The sequence below is a fragment of the Daphnia pulicaria genome, chromosome 1 (genome assembly GCF_021234035.1).
Source record: "Daphnia pulicaria isolate SC F1-1A chromosome 1, SC_F0-13Bv2, whole genome shotgun sequence".
NCBI lineage: Eukaryota > Metazoa > Arthropoda > Branchiopoda > Diplostraca > Daphniidae > Daphnia > Daphnia pulicaria.
Window position 1 is genome coordinate 14,033,123 of NC_060913.1, and position 22,040 is coordinate 14,055,162.

The window sequence follows — 22,040 nt, forward strand, 5'->3', positions numbered from 1 at the left end:
TGATCTTTTTTTAAAGGTCGTCAAGACTGCGCTCTACACGCTCAAGGGCGATGTCGATACTTATAATCGCGAGAAAGACGATGCCGTCGAAGCCGCTGAGGCCCAACAGCAAAAGGAGCAGATCCAGCGCGTCCTGGACAAGTTGAGAGAAGAATGGACCTTATTGAACCGGACCTTCGTCGAAAAGCAAGCGTAAGAAAAAAGCGGAGATATTATTTTCCTTTTTCAATTCCGAATTCTAATTGGATTTTATTCTTGCGTTTCCAGTCGAGTGCATCAATCGCAGACCACATGGCGGACACTTCACGCCGACATGAAGGATTTCGAGGATTGGCTAACCGCAGCCGAATCGTCGCTGGTCAACCTGCAAAGTGAAATCCACAATCGGGCTGAAAGGAAGGAAAAACTGAAAGAGCTCGAGTCGCAAGTGACCGCCCGTCATAAGTAATTTCCGTAGTCCAGTGCAGTTGTTGTTGTTCCTGTCTAAAGTTCAGAAGATGATAATCTGTATTAACGACTTCCTGTTTCATATAGGGTGATGAGCAACATAACGTCGACATGCCGCGAGGTGGCCGCCGAATGCAGCACTGCTGATGCTGTCCTACTGCGGGAGAAACAGGATATGCTGGGAAAAAGGTGGAGGTCACTTCTCTCCGGATTGGCCGCCGTTCGTCAGCGGTGCGTTTGTTTCTTTTATGACTTTTTATCGATCTGATGTATATAAACGGGACGACAGCCACCCCGGCTGTCATCATCCCCCTGTAAACTGCCAGTCACGTTTTTTTATTGTCCTGTCTGGCGCTAAACCAGACCAAAGGAGGAGACATACATTTTTAATGGCGGTGGATGTATATAATGAAATATGAATTGCGATTCCATGTCCACAGGTTGACTTCGCTGGATGGTAGCCCCTTACCGGTTGCCAAATTGACTCCATTAGTCATGTCACCGCCAAAGAAAGGTAATACGTTGAACAATTGTGACTTGATTGTTCTTGCAGAATTGCTCACCGATCGGATTACAAATGACAGATGAATCCAACGGTTCGGAATCGGATCTGACTGTCCACAGCGCAAAAGAGACGCCACCGACGACTCCCAGCACCATTGTCGCTAGTCTGGACAAATCAATTCTGCAGGTTTGTCCCCCTCTTTTTTTTCTGTCTGCCTGTCATTCTCCGTTATCATTTTTGTTGTCTAACGCACTTTCTTGCATCCTTAGATCCGAGATTGGCTTACGGTTTTGGAAACGATGCTGAAACAGCAAGTGGCCATCGTTGGCGATAGCGACGACGTCCTTATGCTTCTGGAGAAACAAAAGGTCCGTTTCTCTTATTCTTTTTTTTTCTCCCTTGTGTTCCTTGTGTTTTGTTGCACATACGCTGTAAAGATTCGTCTCTAGAGGGATGGCCGGGAAAAAGGAGCTCCGCTTGGCTCGACTCGTCCATTAGATTTCCTTGATTGACGTAGGCTCAATCAAGTCTCAAGTGGTAACGTACGAGAACAGCAGGGCCGGCACCATCAAGAGCGGTGTCGAGATTGATTCGCCGACGAAAATCTGCCACGTGTAATAAGAATTTTCATCGAGTGGCTGGGTCGGGGGGAGGGGGAGATCCTGACTGCAGCCAATTCACATTTCCAAATCGATTGCTTCCATTTAATATTTTTTTAAATCATCCCCCAAAGAATACTGGCAAGTTGATTTCGCCTTAAGTTTTGATAGTGTGTGACGGCCCCCCTATCCCAAAATAAATATAGGAAGTGACGGAGAAAAGTCGATGTTAACAACTTTTTCCGGAACTGAGACATCTTTTACGATCCTGATCGGGAAAGGAGACAGAGGATGAAGAAAATAGAAAACTTTTCTTTCCTCGCCTTCTTCCGTCGTCTTCCCAATATTTTCACAGTCTTTGGAGATGACTTTTGTGTGCACAAGGATAGGAAAAAGAGGCAAACTCGGAGCATGCGTGGAGCGAGCCGAGTCGGGAGTCGGAGTAGATCCATCGATATATACACGGCCGCGTCCTCCCCTATAACAGCCCGCACCGGCCCGAGACCCTAGTCTGTTCCCGTATCCTCGTCTTAACGGTTTGTGTCGCTGGGTGGTGAAAGCGGATAAAGCGTGCGTAGACTGTGAATATTTCGGCCAGGGACGGCGCTGTAACCGTGCTGGATGGTTTGGTGACGGCTTTGCGTCTTTTGTGTATGTGCAACCGGATTGTTTACTCATTTTGTTTGCGGCACCGTAATTCAACCAAGTGTACCAATGTCGGGAATAAGGGGTTCCTGGCAGCCGACAGGGACAATCCAACTGCGGTTCAAAGTGAGTTGTTACGGCCAGAGGAAACTGTTTTGTGTTCCCGGTTCAATAATGTTACGTTTTTGAAAGTCTTCTCCGTGCAGGGAAAAAGAGAAAAAACGAACCAAACCATAAAGCTGATGAGATAAAGGTTTTACGTAGCGTCACTTGCAATCCTGGAAGCCTTTGTAAAAAAAGCCGGATCTATCATTTTTTTGTGTGTGGTTATTTTGTTTTCATTTTCGTCGCTGTCAGATGAAGCCCAACACTTAAAAAAGAAAAACTGGTCGAAAAAAAGTATCTCGTCACATGAATTCTAGACTAGGGGAGTCTAGAGAATGTCCCTCGTACTTTGATATTGTCTGCAATGAAGTTGGAAATCCAGCTCACGTCCGTGCCCAAGTAGACACGAAACATCAGGGGAATAGCTTTGCAGTTGCAGGTTGTTTTTCTGTGCAACGTCAAATTGCCTTCATTTTGAAAAGAAAGAAATCCGTTATGGCCAACAACCGTCGCTTTTTATTTATTTATTTATTTTTTTTACTCCGCATTGTGTTGGACATTATACGGTGTTGTACGTGCAACGTGCCGGTTACCTGAGCACCTGCAATTTTCTTGTCGTCGGGTTCGACGTTGTTGTTGTCGTGCCAGCCAAGAGTGTTGACTCGTTGTCGATGGTGGAATGTGACAGAAATAGCGATGCTTCGCTGGAAAAGTAACGAACGAACGGATCGATAAAAAATGCCACCCCATTTTTATAGTCTTGTTTTTTTTTCTTCTTCTTTCTTTCTTTCACACTCGACTTGGTTGGTGTTCATGGTAATCAATATTTTTCCTTCTTTTTCTTTTTTTTCCCCGTAGAATGTCTTACGAGAACTGGAGCAGAAGAAACCACAATTGGACGAGCTCGTCCAGACGGCCGAAAGTATTAAGGATGGAGCACCGCCCACCGGCGGCAAACAGTTACCGGCACAAGGTAAACACCATATTTTTTTTTTCAACCATATAGTCGTCACTCCTTTTGTCGGTGTGTCGCTAAAGGATTTTTTTTTTTTGTTTGTTCAGCGAGCGTACGCGTGTTTTGTGCGCTACCCTGAAAAGGGTTTCCAGATTAGGTTGCGCCATTCTAAATTTTTCAAGGGGAAATCAAGTCTCCAACCCGTTTTTTTTTAAGCAAATAGCCGGCTTCTACGCCTCGAATAATTGCTTTGCTTGATCAATCGAAAAGCCTCTCCCCCTCTTTTACGTATTGGTTGTGCGGGAAAAAAGAATGATTTCATTGCGTGACTGCGCCGCTCTCTGTCCCCCCGTTTCCACTTTGATTTCTCCCTCCCCCCCCCCTAAATTTCAAATGGCCATTCATTAAAAAGGAGACTGCGTCTGTGTAGATGTCGATGTCGCTTTGTTATCTCCTCGGTCAGCACTCGGTCGAACGACTAAATCCAGAAGGATTTGTGTCCTTGTTATCTTTTTTTCGGAGCTTTTTTCTTTTTCTTTCCTTCTCTTTGCTGGTTTGCGGCCGTTAGCAACGCCCGAAACGACGCCGGTTGGTCTCGAGAGGTCGTATAAAAAGAGAAAAAGTCGCTGCGTGCAAATCGACCACGGGTCATCATCAGACGAGATTGGAAGACTTGCCGCCCAAAGCCGGCCTCAGTAGTCCAGCAGTCTTCTGCGGGAGGATAGCGCATAAGATGGAAGGTGGGGTGGGGATGGAGCAATCGGATTAGCTTACACACAGAGAGAGAGAGAGACGAAAAGAAGGAATCTGATCATTCGTCTCTTTTTCTTTGCTCCTTTTTTTTTTTTATGTTATCCGGCGTCTTTTCGTCCGCTTTTCTTCTATCCCTATTTTCATCCATCTTCCCTTTTTCACTGCGGGATCGAGCATTTCCCTCTCTGGTTTTTACTGCGCAGCAAGTAGTGATCGTTCAAGCTGAAATTAGGGGTCGTTATCAAGTCCCGGCTCTCCTCTTATTTCGTCGGTTGCTTCTCTTATCGTTCATCATAAAATCTTCTCCGTCTTGCTTTTCATTTCTTATTCCTCTTCGCCTCGGTTTCATTCTATAATGGTGGTCCATCTTATCAAGAACCTTGGAATATGTCAATCCTGCAATCAGGTATTGATTCCCTCGCGTTTCACGTCGGCGTATGCGACAACTGTGATGGGAAAGTGTTGGAAAACAGGGTTCCAGCTTTGATAATGAAGGCAGGTGGAAGTCCTTTGACGGGGGAGGATGAAGAAGAAGAATAGATTTGAAATCATCGTAATTGTCTGGGCCGATGAACTTTCCTGGGTATTCTACCAGGATCTGAGAATTGAATTGATATGGGGGGGGGGGTGTATTCGAGAGACATTCAATCCAACGTTCTCCGAGCTTTGTATAATTGCCTTTCATTACGATGATCCTCTCTCTCTCGCAGATCTCCTCCCTCTCCTCCTACCCCTTTTATCGCCTTGCGTCTGGTACTAGTCGACGATGGAAGGGGTGGGAGTATCGAATGACGTCTCATCTCTCAGATGTTTACCATAATAGTGCCTCGGGGATTATATCGATTGACAAAAGACAACAGAAAGAAAAGGAATAAAAAAATGGGGAAAAACAAGAAACAGCCGACGTTCCAGTTTATTTGATTCTCACTTTTGACCTACGTATGGCCCAGCTGCTGGCCCTCCGTCAAAACAAAGTGCCAGAAGCCAAGCAGTTCTTCCGCTGGATGTAAAAGAAGAAGAAGAAAAAAAGCTGCGGCTGCTCATTCCGTGACTCGCCTTTATTGAATGTTGCTCGGCTTTTTCTATCCACCCGATCACTATAGACTTGATGTCGATGCAACCATTGGTTAAAAGAGTCTCGTACTACGCCGGTCGAGGATATTGCTCGCTTAATATCCATCTAGCACGATGAGATGACATCTACAGAAAAGAGGCAGATGAAAGTGTGTCGCGACTGGCATTGGGGTGGGTGGGTGGGTATTTATTTCACGGATTGATGTCAATTCCACCACTAGCTTATACCTCGGTATCTCTTGACTCCACCACTCCACACACTCCTCAACCTCATGCAAAGGGCTAGAGAGTCCCATGTCTCCCCAGCTATTGATTCTTGCTGGAGAGGCCTTGGGTGACATTCTCCGCTCTTCCGGCGCACGCACTGAGTTATTAGCAGAAGTCCCTTTCATCATCCGGCTTCCTCCTCAACCAAGTCGGTTGTTTTTTTTTGTTGTTGTTGATGTTTTACCTTAACCTCGTTTACCCCGGCGGTAATGAACTCTCTCGCCCACCTTTTACAGTGATGAAAAACAAGACATGGTCTTGACTTCCTCCATCCATCCATCCATTTTTCGCTCCCTCGATCATTTATGACTTTCATCTCTTTCCCTCCATTTTTCTTTTTAATTCTTTTTAGAAATTCATTGTTATTCTTTATTTCGCCATTTTATTTAATTTTTTAACAAATTTTGTTTTTATTATTTGGGTTTGTGTCATCAAGACATGACGTCACTCCCACCATTACTCTACCACCTGCGAACGTGCTTAAGAGGTAAAAGAAAAAGTACTTGCAACGTAAACACGCACTGTGGTGCACACTGCAAGTCAACTCTTAGTCCAGATTTCTGTTGAATTTCTTTTGCCCCCCGTTGGCATGACAACTCATTATTCCCTTGATTCGCCCACATTGCATGCAATTCCGCACGATTTTATTTGAGTTTATTTTTCCCCCCTCTTTTAAGTCGTAGTTTAAACATTTGATGGATTCGTTTGATGGTTTGACGAGTAGGAAAAGCCACGAGTCCCGGATTGTGTGCCTTTTCCCTTTTTTCTTCTACTTGCACTGCGGTAAATAATGAGACACAGTCGCTGCTTGCGAGATAAGGTCGTCGTTCCCTACGGTTTCCTTCCAGCTAGGAGGCAACGAGCGAAGTTTTCACCCCAACCCCCCAAACATTTTTTTGGTGCATTCGTTTCGGCAACAATCCCGCCAAGAGCTCCCGAACGTCTTGCTTCCTCTATTCTTTTCTCCATATTTACATTCAGATTGACTGCGGGGTACGGAGTTGGATTATCTGACTTTTGTGGAGCCTTTTCCTTCCCAATCTTCCCCCCGGAATGGAACTCGGGGATTTCTCTTTTTTTTTTTTTTTATTCGGCAGTAGTATGAAAGATATTTTTCTCCCTTTTTTTCGTTTGAATCGATGACGACAAAGGGACTTGTAGGGCCAATGACTACGGTAGACTCTTCGACGTGGGTTGCTTTTTATTTCCCCCGTCAGATAATCAAGTTAAAAGGGGGGCGAACGAGACATCCCATTTTTTACTGGCTGTGCTGCAGCTGTATACAACCAACGAACATACAAAGGCTCTTTACTCGAGTCATTACCCAAATTTTCGTGAGCAACAGTCGCCCAACTAGGAAAGGATGGGCCGCTAAAAAGAAAGGGGGTTTTCATTATGGGATTTCGCACTCAATCTGCGTCCTTGCTCTTTTGAACGAGCATCTCCATGGAAAGGATAGCGCCTACTTTATAGTGATTTTCTCTTTCTTCGTCATTTTTGGGTGTGCGCGAGAAGGGAGAAAGAAATATGACGACGGGCTGGATGGAATCAACCAAGCGACAATTTTCTTTATTTTCTTTTTTCCAAGATATTGTTGTTAACTTGCCGAGTCGTCTAATGTTGCAGAGACACGGAATAGTTTTTCAAGCGCGAGCGTGCGCCGGCACACACACACAAAAGTATAGAATTTTTGAGATGGATACGTATGGTTTTTTTTTTTGGTGGGGTTGTCTATTTCCCTTTCAGGCGGAAGAGGAATTTATTAGTTAGTCTGTTTTGAATTGCGCTTTCATGTCTTTTGTAATATTGAATTCCACGTAGACAACGAAACGCAAACACACGCATTGTTGTTTATTTGATCACGTCAAATGTTGTGCCCCGAATTCCCGTCTCTTTTGGACGCATGATCGACGACGCATCAACAGGATAAAAGAGAACGGGGAGAGCACATAGTGTATACCTTTTATTACTTACTGCCGCCGCCGCTTAGACTCCCGTTTTGTGTGTGTGTGTGTGTGTGTCTCCTCCTTCCTTATCCACAGATCAGGAAGAGAATGGATCATGTGAATGAAAAGAAGAAATAACAAAAGGATCCAGAGGAAAACCTTTTTTTTCCCACCCGCGTTTTTTAAAAAAGAAATAAGAGCATTATCATGTCATTCAAATAACGATGTAAATCTTTTCTTTCCCGTGTGTACTCATGTGGGTGTAAAAAGAACGCGAAAAGGAAGGAAGCGCTTTAGAGATACGGAGACGAAAAGAAGAAAAAGATGCAACCAGGAATAACCACCCCAACAAAAAAAAATAGAGGGGGAACTTTATTTCCTCTGTTGGGTCATCACCGACCGGAGGAAGTCGATTTGGCAGTTGCCTTCTCTCTTTTTTCTTTTGGTACGATCGTGAATGTGTCCCATTGTGTGCGTGTATCAAGCGGTCGCCGCTCTCTTTTGTCAACCGTAACCTACGGCGACACACTCGACTAAATATCGACCATCCTCAACCACTTTCTTTTCCCTTCCGCGATGGATGCACACAGGAGATGAATGAATGCAGTTGTTGTTGTTACGCACTGGGACTGCACTGCCGGCACAGGACGTCTGATGTCCGTTCATCCATCTATCACCAAATGAAGTCCGAGCGTGAGCCAAAGCAATCTCACTTGTCAGCCGTGAATGCGGCGGTTATCAAAAAAGTTGATTAGAGTTTGATTAAGTGTTGGGCCGGAAGAAAATGTACAAGAAGAAGAAGAAGTAGACGGGTGTGTCCTACAGCGGAATTGACAAAGTTGTGGAGGCGTATGGGAAAGTTTTTTTCCTTTTCCTTTTCTTCCGCTTTTATTCTCAGTTTCTCTATTCTGGAGGACAATTCCCAGTGCTGGAGAGTCTGTCCGATATCTACTAGAGGAAGGAGAGAGAGAGAGAGTGCACTAGAGAGGGAGAGAGAGAGAGAGAGAGAGAGAAGACGTATTGATCGGTTTCTTCCACTCCCCGTGTTACTACAGTAGTACGACGACCACCACTGCAAGTAACCTTCGTCCCTCCCTCAACCCCCTCGCTCCCGTTTTCTTCTTGTCCGTTTAGACTCACCCCGCCGGAAACTAATATTATACTACTACTCTCAGACTCATCTCTCTCAGACAATTTGGGCGTGTGTTTTTCTACTTTGTTCTTATTCTCCTCTCGTTTCGGAGATTCGGACGAGCCTCCTCAACTGTCCCAGTAGTCGGGAATGAAATATGGAAGGCCACTACTACTCCTCCACTAGGAGAAATCAGCCGGCCCGTGCGTATTCAAGTGGTCATTAGTCGTTGAATGATTTAGTGAAGGCAGCAGCTCGAGTTCCTTGTAATGCATTATGTCCGGCATGCGTATTTATAACCCGCTTGTGTGTGTGTCTTGTGTGTTTTGGACGGATTCTGACATTCGACAGTCGGTCCTTTAATCCGTCACTCACTGAAAGCAGAGAAAGAAAACGTGCATTTATTGTGTGAGTGTGAGAGCGTGACCGGCTGCGACGTGCATGTCGACGCCATCTGGTGGCGTTACGTGTAACTGCTTTGCGGTCGCCCAGTTTCAAATCGGGAAACGCGACGAAAATGGATGAAATAATATAATAACTCAATTAATAACAAATATTTCTTATTTTATCTTTGTTGATTATTATAATATTTGTCGTTTTTCCCACCTTTGTATGTGCAGTTAGCAAACTACGTGAACATTGGGAGGAAACGGCCAGCGCCGTGACAGCTAGGCGGAATCAACTGGAAGAGTTATTGACGGATTCACATCAATTTGAAAGACGGAAGCAAGACGTGGACCAATGGCTCGGTCGAATGGAAAATCGACTTTCGAAATTGGCCCCCGTCGCCGGTACCGCCGATTTGATTGACACTCAACACCGCGAACAAAAGGTATATTCCAGATTGTTTTGTTACTTTCGTCTGAATATCATTATCATTTTTTTGTGCTGCTAAATTTGATTTGGCTTAATCATGGTAACAGGTCCTTCACAACGAGATCCAGCAATACAAATGTCAAGTGGAGCAATTGACTCAATTATCCGACAAGCTGGTATCCAGCTACCCGCATGATGACACAAGCCGGGCAGTCCGTACCAACGATAACCTCAATCAACGCTACTCAGTTCTCCATACGGGGTATATCGTCATTTTCTATTGATTGGGAAAAAACAACTTCCTACTTTTGTTTTTTTCTGCTTTCCAAAATAAAAAATTCAATTTAATTTCCGTTGTTCTGACAGAGTGAACGCAAGAGGACGGGCCTTAAATGCGGCTATGAGCTCGCTGCACAGTTTCGACCGATCACTGGACAAGTTCATGGCCTGGCTATCGGACACGGAATCGGCACTGGAATCGCTCGAACTGGAGCTGGACAGCTACGGACCGGGTGTCAAGACGTCTCGCGAACGCGCGCTGATGCAGCTCAAGGTAGGAATTCATCCCATCACATCAGAATCTCCAAGTAGTGTACTGTAATAGAGTGGATCAATTGGAGCGTCCTCTCTTCTCGCTCATTGTCAGCCGGTTTTCTCTCCAAAACCTCCGAGAATGTGTGATATAAGGGAGACGGCAATAGGAGACTGAAAGGTTTGGTTGAATGTGACGTCAAAGACGACATTGGGAAGCTGGTCAAAGCCTCGCCGAAGATCTATCTTCTCGATCTTCGATACAGAATGTGAGGCTTCTCCCCCCCCCCTTACCAGTTGTGATGTTGTTGGCCGAGAAAAAAAAGGGAGAGAGATGATGATGGACCATAGAAAATGGAAAGAAAAAAGGATCGAGCTCTTTACCTTATCCAAAGAGGAGAAAATGCGATCGATCTTGTTCTTTCTTTTGAACGATTATTCACTCGACACTCGTACCACATGGATTGATTCTTTTGACTGGACCAGACCCGCTTGTTTGTTCCGGACTGGGGATCTATTATCTGGGCTGTTAGCTGTCATTATTGATTTTTCTCTTACGCTCTCTTGATCCTTACTTGTCAAGAACTAACGACATGCTTTCTGACAATCGTTGTGATCGCCAGAAAAAAAAAGAGAAAAGAGATTTTCACTCGGCTGTCATTTGTCCGGGATTTATTCTCTTGAATTTGAATGTACTCATTTTCTTTCCCTTTGTCGTTCCGTCATGTACTGCTGTACTTGAAAATGAGTCAATCAACAGTTTGCAACAAGCGAAGGGAGATTGTGAATGGCTAAGTCGGAAAATGCGCCGCGTCGGGTCCGCAAAAGTTTCTGAGAGCGAAACGACAAAAAATATATCCGGTAATGAACGGAGCGCAAGTTCGGTTCCGTTCCGTTCCAACCCGTTCGTTAGCCCAACAATTTGACCTGACTGCTAGTTACAATTGTTCCCGATCTTTTCGGGTGGGGGGGTTCGTCACTTGTTTGTCTTCCGACCTTTTGGAGATAACATTCACGACCGGAAAAGTTTTCTTATCCGCGCTAGTTCACGCTAAAAGGTTGCAATCGATATACCACCCCGCAGCCCTCCTCCTACTTGACCCCTCCCCCTCAGCACCTCTTGAGGTTGCCATGTCACCTAACTATTGCGACTTGTTGTAGCTGATTCCCTGTTACAGTCACGTCATTCCAACCGCAACGAACTATTTCTGGCGGACCCGTTTCTAAGTCAAGAATTTTCCCTTTTTATTATTATAACCGTCCGCTCTCCACCGACCGTCCATCATGTGATCTGTTATCTCTAAATGTTGGCTGGCATTTGTAAAACACGGCCGTCAAGTGTTCATTTTGAAAATGGTGGAACATGACTGTACACAAAAGAGTGGAGTGGCACGGTCGTGCTCTTCTCGGCTGCTCCCTCCGACCCAGGGGCTACTCCATCGAGGGTTTCTGTTTAACGTCACGAAAGATATCGAGAGTGGCGTGTGTGTGTGTGTGTGTGTGTTTCCCTGTTCCACCGGATACCAGGGGGGGAGGGGTGAAAGATCCAAAGTCAAGAACATGGAATGAAGAAGAAACAAGGATTTCTCTGGCGGGTGGATAGGTATAGAGAGAGGGGGGCAAGAGCGCGCGTCAAAACCGCACACGCGTCGATTCTCCGTGCCATCAAGGGGATTCCTGGAGAGAGAGAGAGAGAGAGAGAAAAAGTCCTTTTCCCTCGATGGATCTTCTTCTTGTTCTTCCCTTTCTTTCTATTTGGAAGAAGAGCAGCAGCAGCAGGAGTGGCGGCAAAAAGAGGACAGGAATCGATGGGCGAGTGAGGGACGAAGGAGAGAGAAAAGTTTTAGCGGCGCCGACGCCGGATGGTATACAGCAGTAGCGGCCGCCCGTGCGGAGGAGAGAGTGAAGGTTTGCCCGTGAAGAAGGGATAAAGCATTCCCAGTCGTTCTCCGGATTCGGTGATGATCGTGTGCGTTGCATTTCTCTCCAGGAAGCGGAGGAGTAAGTAGCCGGGGCAGAGAGTCAGGTGCGCGCGCGTTCGTCCGTGCAGTGCGTCGGTGGTGGTGGTGGGGTGCGTGCGTGCGTGCGTGTTTGGCCAGCGTTTATGAATGCCGCTACTGATGAAACATCACGTCACTTTGGGCAAAGGTGGAGGTGGCGGAGCAGAGGGAAAGAGTGCCGGGTGCGAAATCATTAGAGGACGAACTCCTATCATATTCCACAGTGAATCCGGATCGGATTCATCCTCGTCGCCCCATGGATGTTCATCAGACACACAAACGAGTCATCATCAGCGACAGCGGGCAACATCATCCCGCCGGCCGCCTCCTTACCGCACCGTGCCTTTGCCTTGGCCGGAAGGGTCTTCGAGCGGAGAAGGAAAATCAGCCGCACATCCGGCGGCGGCACCCGTCAGGGCCAGATCGGTTCCTCCCCAGCCGCCGATTAGCGTGACCGCCAACACTGACAAGCCAACCAGACCCAAATCCCTCCATCAAGACTTTCTTGTCACTTCCAATTCGACCCAGTCGCTGAAAACTCCTCCGCTGGCCTCCCAGCCGACTTATCCGTCTCCGCACAACACCCGATGTTACCCACTTCGTCCGTCGGTCTCCGCCTCGGCGTTCCCACTCAGCGTGAGCTTGCAGTTCGACTGTCTGTCGCCCGAATGGTCTACCACTTCCGATCTACCTGTGCCCAGTCCAGCTCCGGCGGAGAGGCGACATTTCGTTAGGCCGTCGCGGGCCATCCAGAACCAACAACCCAACAATCCCACCGCTCCGATCCCTCGCTCTTCCAGCGTTCCACGAGCCCAGTCGCCGTCCTCCCGCGGTGCTCTTAGTAGTGGCCGCCATCCTCGCCCATTATCACATCCTGCTGGACCCGCCGGCTCTCAATGGGCACTCGGCTCCCAGCCGGCCAACGAGTTGAGAAGCCACGAGAGCCTCTTGAGTCGAAACACGGCCAGCGGCTTGTCGTGCCTGGCCACGTCTCGAAGTCACGGTCACCTGGACCAACGCCAACGCCATCAACAGTTTCTTGAACCTTTGGGGTCGAGTCAGCGCTGGCCCCTTAATTGTTTCAACGGTTTTCAGCTGGGAGCCACTCCGGCGCCAGCTCCTTCTCCTTCGTCCACACCCAGTCCATCGTCCCGCCCACTCTCCCACCTGCCAAACGACGCCTTGCGAACAAACCATGGCATACGGATGCTGGAAACGAAGCTGGATCTTTACGTCGACATCATGCATGCCCAGGAGAGATTTGTCCAGGTATCTCATTTTCAGATCCTTTCCCAACTGCGACGACTAGTGCCCGTGTGGTTTATTGTTTCGATTTTCCTCTCCCGGTGATTGGATAGAAGAAAAAGAACACTCGACTTTATTGACCTCTCATTGCGGATCTCATACACACACACACACTCGGCGGAAGCAAAAGAAAAAAAGGGGGGGGGGAGAAATAGGAGAGCTATTGCTTGTCGTTGTGGCGGAATTTCCATCAAACGGATGTAAAAGGGGACGAAAGAGAAGGGATAAAACGGAAAGGAATGCCACTAGAACTTGAATGAATCACTTTGGGCGGACGGGTTCAGGTGCACGAGCCACAAATTTAGTCTCTCTTTTTTTTTCTCCATCCCACTCGGCATCTGTCTGTTTTCTCTCGTATTACGTATACCGTTGGCTACGTAGGTGGATGATCCGATTGAAATGGATGTTACTGGAAATCCATACTACCAGAGTTGAACGGCTGGATATGGGACCACCAGAGATAGATTTCCCTTCTCTCTCTCTGCTCTTTCTTTACTTATTTCCCTGGGAACATCCATATATTCCAATAAGAAACGGAATTGAAGGGGGGGGGGAGGACTCGAGTTATATTTGATTTCCTTATCGTATTAGTATTGTATACATACACTTTGGCATTTCCATCATTGCGGCACGTTAGAAGAACGGGCCAGTTGATCCGTAAAATGTTGTGTGCCGACCGTCTACGTCTCTCTGGCTGGCTCTTTCATCACGTCGGAATGCAGCCGCCCCTGGAAATATCGTGAAAACGCGGATGTTTTACGGAAACACATCTCCCCCCACCACCCGTGTGTAGGCTTGTTGCGTGTTCACTCCACAGTCTGGGGGTCGTGATCAAAAGAATCGCTGGGGTCTCGGGATATGATGCCCCGGGATATTGCCCCCACTTTGTTCAGAGAGAGAGAGAGAGAGAGATAAAGGTATAGAGCTGGGAAGAAAACCTTGTAAATTGATTTGTGCATGGCAGTCGCACAGGCCCCGTTTCTCCATGTCATTCCAATTCCATTCTCTTCTTCTATTCATTTTCATCTTGTTTTTCCTTTTCATTACTTGGCTCTCAGTTTTTTTGATCCTCCGGGATCAACACCATCAGCTCGCCCCGAGTCTGTCAAGGATGAACACGGCGACATTTGCATTGATTGTATCACAAAATGTCAACTCGTTTTGTCTTGCGCTAGAGACTCTCACTCAGAGGCACGTAGCAGCACAGTTCGCCCTGCTCCTACCATAGTCTAGTCTCTAGTCTGTGCGTATTCCTGGAAAAAGTTTAGCCACTTGACTAGACGACGACGCCTTTTTGGCTTTTGAATTTTTTTTTGACTCCCCCCAATGTTCAATGAAATTTCTTTCGATACAATCAATCGCTGGTAGCGTCTCCCCCTTCATTGAATGGCTTTCCGGAAGCCAATTGTATTGTTATCCGAAGCTGATCCGGTTGATGGAAGTCATACTAGCATATATTGCATTGAAGGCGGCTCTGTGGCATACATTTGCGTAATGGAGATGTTTTGTCCGGACAGCCGAGCAGCCAAGCAGCCAATGTCTAAGAGTATAGTCGGGAAACACTAGTGTACATACAAGAGCACATTGCAATGGTTCAGAGAGCAGCAAACTCTCTGAAAAGTCCTTGTTATCTCGACCCGTCGTTTTCTTTCTCAAAACTAGATCCCTCGACGAGAAAGGGACCCCACTTAGGGTAATGGCCGGTGCATGCCACTATATGCAACCCCCATCTATACATCTCTTTCTCTGGTCCCTGCAGGAGAGCCAAGCAACCTTGGATGCTGTGTGTGCAAGCGTAGAACTTGCAACTTTTCACCTAGGAAATATTGAGCGTCGTTTCATTTTTATTGTATTTTTCGATCCTGTTTTTTTTGTACCCCCACACAACGATCCACTTGAAAGATTGATGATCATTGACTAGGTTTGCGCTTTATTGTTGCAGCAGGCAAAGAGGGCAACACTATATAGCACCTAGTAGCACCTTCGATCCCCCCATCTCCTCGCTGCATTATTCATGGAATGGCTAAGATATACATTGTGTGCCAACGGTTGGAGCAACGCGCCGGAAACTGAATCCTAGGAAAGGGGGTTTTTCGTTTTTTAAGGTGTCGGAGCTTTTACTGCTGTTCGTAAAAACTCCTTCTGTTGCTGCTGTCGTTTTTCCCGTTAGGTACTTTGCTGTTATCTATTGAAAGTCAATCTTCTTTTCTCCCATGTGCCACGAGCATTATCTCATGAAAATCTCAGAGAATATATAGATCCGAGTACCCAACCTGGTGCTCACATCTATACAGGGTCTATTGTCTCCGCGTTATTTCTTTGAAACTTTTTTTATCGTTTCATTCCATCAGTTAAAAATACACGAGAGAGAGAGAAAGAAAGAGAGAAAGAAAGAGAGAAAGAAAGAGAGAAAGAAAGAGAGAAAGAAAGAGAGAAAAGGAGATGGTCGATGTTATTGTGCCAGACGCTATCTCTTTCCATCTTGAAGTCTTTGATTGCCGGTCAAAATAGTTTCGTTGGATCCGATTGATCTCTCTAAGAAAAGGGTATGCAAATGTTAAAAAAAAGAGGTTTGGAAATCAGATTTATCAAAATCACTTTAAAGAGCGACTAGCCCTGGGACTTTCACTCGGCATATCTCTTGTCTTACACAACAACATCATGTCTTGGTCTTTGAATCGCCGAAAACGTTGTATAGTTGTCAATTTCAATTACATTTGAAATAACAGACAAGCTGCCAGAGGGTCCATCTCCCATTGAGGAACCGTGTATTGTCGGCCATTTTGGGTTTAGGCAGCGTAATAATAATAATAATGCATCGCTCTCTTTCCCCCGGAATTATATGTATCTATCCTTTGCCGGTCTATTGGAATAATCATAACGCCACCACTTACAAGGTAGACGCACACATTGTGTTGCACTGCAGCGTGCTCTTTGAACGCGGGCGGGCAGATTCATCAGTTGTGTTCGGAGAAATGAGGGGGGGGGGGATTCTGCTCGGACTCCGCCCTCCTCCTACCCATCATTCTTTGTTGATTCTCCCCCTCTCCTATTCAGCCACCACCCGCCTGGTCTGCTGATGCTCTCGCTGCTGTTGTTGTTATTGTGTTTCTGGTTATTATAGTAGTATAGCATCCTATTTAAGGTGCGAGCACAGTCTAAGAGATTGAGAATGTCAATCACGCGCTCCTCGCGCTTCAATGGGCCTCCTGATGAAGGAGGAAAGGCTCTTTTGATGGGCTCCTTTTTCTTCTTCTTCTTCTTCTTTCCTTCCCAAATTCCCTCCTGAAACTTTTATTTGTGCGTGTGTGTGTGTGTCTCTCTCCAAACATCATGGCCGTGAGTAGTCTGTCTCCGTTACAAAAGTTAGCCCAGCCTATATTTTGGGATGCCTTTATACACCCCCCCCCTCCCTCCCGTTGTCATAGTTACGGAAATATATAGCGTTGAGCAGCAACAGCAGCAGCAGCGGAATAAGCTTGTAGCAACTTGTACATATCAAATAAGACCGGGATGCTTCCTTTTTTCCCGTCCGTTGCTTCGGCTACTTGTCGCATTGACCTGCTGATTATTTAGCCCTTTCTCAGCTTTGAAAACCTTGCCGCTTTTTAATTTGTTGGCCGGATTGAGCAGGAAGATTCGGAAGGGAGAGGGGAGGACGGAGAAGTGAAGCGAATTCAACTGGAATGATCTGATTAAGAGAGGATTTCAATATGTGTTGCTTATCCGTGCCGGGAGGGGCGGAGCAAGCCAGCCCGATGGTAAATGCTGACTGCAGTCTACAACCCGCGCCTGAGTTTGTTTTGCTTGGCACCTACGCCACACATTTACGTAATTCGGGAGTGGAAGAGCATGTTTGCAACTGGGGAGCAACTGAAAACCTTAAATGCAAAGCTAACGACACTGCAAAACCAGCGACTGCTGTTGGGACCTACGCCGCCGCTTTTCTCTCTGATTGATGAACCAGTCGGCTGAAAATTCGTGGAAATTTCTTGGGTCGCTCAGGTGACATGGCGAAACTTCCTCTTGTCTTTTGCCGGCAACTTTGCTCTCTTAACTTTCCTCATTCCCTGACTCGGGAAGTTGTCCTCTCGTTCATCTTGTTGATACTCCAGTTGTAATTGCGTCCTCTTTGCGCTTGTCTGGGGCGATATGTCGGAGATTTCTCTTGAAATATTCTCCTGGTTTATTGAAATATCACGCGTTTCGTGCTATTTTAGGTCGGCCAGTGATGCTGGAATCACACCAACTGTTAGCTCTGCTTTACAAAGGAAAAAGGAGAACAGGAGCTGTGAGCGTCTACACGGTTCGGACGAACAATTTCCTCCTTATTTCCTCGTGACTTCCCACGCGCTGTTGATCCGTTTCTTTGGCCCGCCTCGCCGTAATCTGCGCAGTGTCAATCAAGTCGCAGTTCTTTCCTCTTTCCACAGCCTCTGACATCATGGAGACTTAAAGTTTAGAAAATCGAAATGTTTCCAATTCTTGAGGGACAAAGGTTTAGCGAATTTCACCTCCCTTGCTCAGTCTACTCTGGCGTCTTTTCCTTCAGCTCATTTCTTGTTTGAGTGTAAAAATTGCACCCAGCTACCGAACTGCACTTGGATAATGTTTAATTCAGGAACCCACCATCGACTTGGTTGGTTGGTCTTTATCATAATTCAATCTAGTGTAAGGCTTGGCAGTTGGTTTATACAGCAGGTCTCCTTCTTTGTCGCCGCCTTTAGATGTTTTTTGTAGCTGCTGGATTGTCGGTATTTTATTAAAAAAAGAAGAAGAAAAAAGTTGAGGAGGAAAAGAGAAGGGATCGGGAAGAAAAGAAAATTCACGGCGGGGAGTTTGGCGCGTGACGGAATTAAAACAACAACGGCCAATGTATTCACGATACTGTACACACACACACACACACACTATATCTTAGCTTGAATAACTTGTTGTCGATCTTCTTGGCCTATCTCGAAGAGTAGAACTATCAAACTTTCTCTGATGTTTTTTTTTTTCTTCTACTTCTTTTTCGTGACCTTGTCAAGCACGAACGGGAGAAGAACAGAAGACGTCCGTAGATAGACAACTCTTTTGTGTTCGATATTTGAAAAGATCGACCGCACCTTACATAAAAGATAGGGGGGATGTTCAAAAGATTGGTAGATTGGATAAGGATTAGATTTCGAGACTTAAAACTAGTTGATGTCTAGTCGATGTCTTCAAGTTATATTCTTCCCTGCACAAATCATTGGCCAAGGGAATACAGTTGTAAACCTACAATTTATAGCTATACCTTGAATTTCCCGGGTTTCTGGGCTTTCACGCGTTTCTCCAAACTGTCCCGGACTGATCTATTTTGCATGATCTCGACTGCAACTGTGCTGGCTAACACATTTTTTATTTTTATTCATTTATTTATTCATTTGTTTATTTATGTTTCTTTTGTTTTTTCCTTCCCCCCCCTTTTTTTCTTGTTTGCTTTGAATTTTGGACGATAAGCAAAGGCGAGTATTGATCGTTGTCTTCCTCCCGTCCTAATTGGATCTGTTTCTAGTTGAAGGCCTTTTATCGGTCACGTTGTTGACACATTAATAGTTGTATAAGATACTCGAATGTTCATTGAATATCCGATTGGTTATTTGGTTACGCCATTTGATTGACCTTTTCCGGCCCGTCGCTGTCGGGGTGGAGTGGACGGACTCGCTGGGATCCGAACCCAACTCGCCAAGTACGTCGTAGACTAAACGTGGCAACCGGCGCGTGCGAGATATAGCCCCTTGAACTAAATATGAGTTCGTTAAGTGAATTTTCCTGTTTTCCGCCTGCGCTCATCCACTCGTCGTCTCCCACTCTCCGCTCCCGCTCACTTACTTGCGTTTCCCACAACCGCCTGGGCTGCGACAAATTTTCATCTCGTGTGGGGTTGGATCCTCTTTTCTCTCTTTTTTCTTTTTTTTTTTTTTTTTTTTATTTCCCCTCCGTTCACTCCAGCTCACTCCCAACTTACCGGAGGTCAGTTTGAATAAATTAGACGGACCGCTTTAATATGGTAAAGGATTTTAGAACAGGTCCGGTTTCCTTTTGGGGTAAACTGGGGAAAGAGAAAAAGAGAGTAAATGAAGAAAGTCAAAAGTGACATCACTGCTCCGGCTTGGCTTGTTCACAAGTCCGGAAGCCTGTTGTGACAGTAGCTCACGATCTCTGGCTGCACTTCCGACGCCAGCCAGCCAGCACCACCACCCTGTCAGCGCTGAAAATCTGGCTGTGTTCCTTTTACCCAGACGAGCGTAGATCAATTCATAGAGACTTGGGACGCAGAGTGAAGGAGCTTAAGCAAAAAAATGTTGTTCAAAGATTTTAAAAGAGAAAAAAAAAGAAAAAAATACCTGTTCCGGTCCATTGGAAAAAGCTTAGGTAGAGAAATGGACGGGAGTTTTGCGATGAAAAAGCCTTTGAAGAGAGAGAAAAACGAGTAAACGTACCACATACTGGATCAATACAGTTTTACAGGTCCAGCTGTCGGTCGATTCCCGTCTCCATTTAGTTGTGTATATTTGTCTGGCGTGAGTCTGTGTGTGTGTCTAGATGTGTAGCCTCTCCTCGAAATTAAATGCGCGCCAAGTTGTCGGCTGAAGACTCTGTGGGAAGAAGAAGAGTGTCTTTGCCTAAATGATGGCGCAAAGTTTCTTGAAAAACAATTGCGGGTCGCGGCCGTTAAAGTTAGTAGCTCTCTCTCCGTCTCACTCTGCTCTTCTAGATTGTGTAGCGCACGCGAGGCGGGTTGCGGATACGGAAAGAAATTTTTATTTCCTCTTTTTTGGGTTGCCCTCTTCTTTTTGAAAATTTATATGGCGCATGTCTCCCCTTGATAAGGAACCCCCAAAAACAACGACGAAAAAAAAAAAGTAAGGAAAAATCACCAAAAAGTGGCACTTGAATGTGAGCGCGGTCTATTGCGTTTTGACGGCGACGTAGTATTTTTTGTTTTTTTGCGCGCACGAAAATAAAATAAATAAACAAGGCACCGGGAAAAAAAGGAAAAAGAAAAATGGAGACAAAAAAAAAAAAAGAAAGTGCCGTCGGGATATACTGTGTGTAAATATATATATATATACTGTATCGGACTCTTGATGCAATGTATTTGCCCGTCGCTATTGATTCCTCCCGTCCCTCTTTTTGGGTGCCTGTATTCAAACAGCGTCTTTGTCGCAAGACACACAAAGCTATGTACCAGAGACTCGAAAATGCTGCTGGGGAAAATACTGTACACCGCATGTCTTTCTTGTCTGTCTTGTCAGTCGTTTTTATTTTCGTTTTATATTCTTTCTTTTTTCTTTCACCCGACGGCCAATTGCGGAGTAGTTGGCATCTTTCGTTGTTGAGGGCGGTGGTGGTAGTGGTGGTTATCCCAGGCGGCGTCCGACTTTCTTTTTCACTTCTTGTACACCCGCATGTTCTACAAAAGTCATTTGTTTTCATCGGTAAGACACACCGGAAGAACGAAAAAAAAAAGACTCGCGCAACATCTTCTCATTAATTGGAACTTTTTTTTTTCTCCACCCCACCCCAAGTCTTTGTGTGTTGGTGCTCATCCTCTTTTGGGAAAGAATACGGAGAAGAGGATGGCCTGAACCAACTAACGACAGGCCATTGACTGTTAACGTTTTCTCTTTTGGAATGAATCGATCCGAAGACATTTCAGAGACTGTTTGTGTTTTCCTTTAGATTTTCTTAAGTTCTTGACGGGGCAGCATTTTCAGACAAACCTTATTTGGGTCTATGACTGCATGCGAAATGCTAATGAAATCACCTTGTCTCCGGGATCAAAGGAGTTGAAGCAGCTGAGTTAGTGGAACACAGCGGGAGGGAAAATAAGAGAGAATGCCTGAGAGAGACGGAGGAGGTTTCAACGGAGCACATCCTAAAGCATCCGGCGCGCCGGAGTCCGAAGAAGCAAAAGTCGAAAGTCGACACACGAGAGAGAGAGAGAGAGAAAATGCTGCATCGATCGTTGTCATCCTCTTCTTCTTCTTGGTCTTAACTGTTAGTTTTCATCCCCCTTTAAAACGTTCCTGTGACATCTTGTCCCTCATTTGGGTGGGGGAGAGGGAGGAGGGATTCTGATCCCTTTGGCTCTCGTCTCATGTGGTTCCCTTAATCTCCTTCTAGTTGTCGTAGACTTTGATTCGATCGCATTTCGATTTATCTCGGCGACGGTCAAAAGAAGACGTTGTTATTTCGCTGGCGTTTTCTGCTGACGCCGATGGGTTGCCCGCAAAACGTGAGCTATCACCGCCAGATCTAGGAGCCGTGCCCAAGAACCCCTGGCCAATGCAAATGTGAATAGGAGTCGGGAGAAAATATAAGAGCGAAAGAAAAAAGTCTAGAAAAGAAAGTCTTAAAAAAGCTGATGACGTTCATTGCGGGTCTCGCTTGTTCCCCGATTTTTTAACACTTTTGACTGGTATCTCGGATAGTTCTTTGATGCCTTTCTTCACGTGTCGTCTATCCAAGAAGTCAACGGAAGCGGTTGGCGGTTGGCCTCTCCTCCGCTTTTTCTCGCCTACCTTTTTTCTTCTTTTTTTTTGCCAGTTCAATCTTGAAACGTGGAAACTTGGTGCTATCGTTTGTACCTCGCGAGAGAACGAATCCCCACGCTAAACTATCAACGGATAATTTGACATTTCCCTCCTCCTTTTCTTTCTTTTCATCGACTGTGCCCCGCGCCCGAATGTGTGTGAGTCAAATCGACCGGAATTTTTCAGGAGAGGGATTTCGTGACTTGTGGACGATGTTCACGAAAATGCGCGTCGAAGAAGCTTAACGAGCAACAAAAGAGCGTGGCAAGTCGACGCCGCCGTCGCCGCCCAAAAGCCAGTGGTGGTGGTGGTAGTGATGGGGGCGGGAGAGTAGCATCCATTCGACATTAGTCGGAAGGATTCCCCAATGACCTTGTGCATGTAATAATGAAGAAG

The 22,040-nt window shown here is 46.0% G+C and overlaps 1 protein-coding gene across 10 annotated transcripts in view; it reads left to right on the forward strand.

Annotated features, from left to right (window-relative positions):
• The window catches only part of LOC124330556 (dystrophin, isoforms A/C/F/G/H-like), a 50,318-nt gene that overhangs the window by 18,409 nt on the left and 9,869 nt on the right, over positions 1-22,040 (forward strand). For 9 of the 10 annotated variants that reach the window (XM_046788724.1, XM_046788725.1, XM_046788729.1 and 6 more), the window contains 11 exons: positions 17-192; positions 268-444; positions 535-678; positions 888-961; positions 1,032-1,138; positions 1,222-1,320; positions 3,160-3,274; positions 5,787-5,837; positions 9,049-9,260; positions 9,352-9,506; positions 9,611-9,797. In XM_046788724.1, the coding sequence (XP_046644680.1) occupies positions 17-192; positions 268-444; positions 535-678; positions 888-961; positions 1,032-1,138; positions 1,222-1,320; positions 3,160-3,274; positions 5,787-5,837; positions 9,049-9,260; positions 9,352-9,506; positions 9,611-9,797 (1,497 nt within the window). The remainder of the gene's footprint in view (positions 1-16; positions 193-267; positions 445-534; positions 679-887; positions 962-1,031; positions 1,139-1,221; positions 1,321-3,159; positions 3,275-5,786; positions 5,838-9,048; positions 9,261-9,351; positions 9,507-9,610; positions 9,798-22,040) is intronic. The other variant, XM_046788727.1, reaches the window with a different exon arrangement.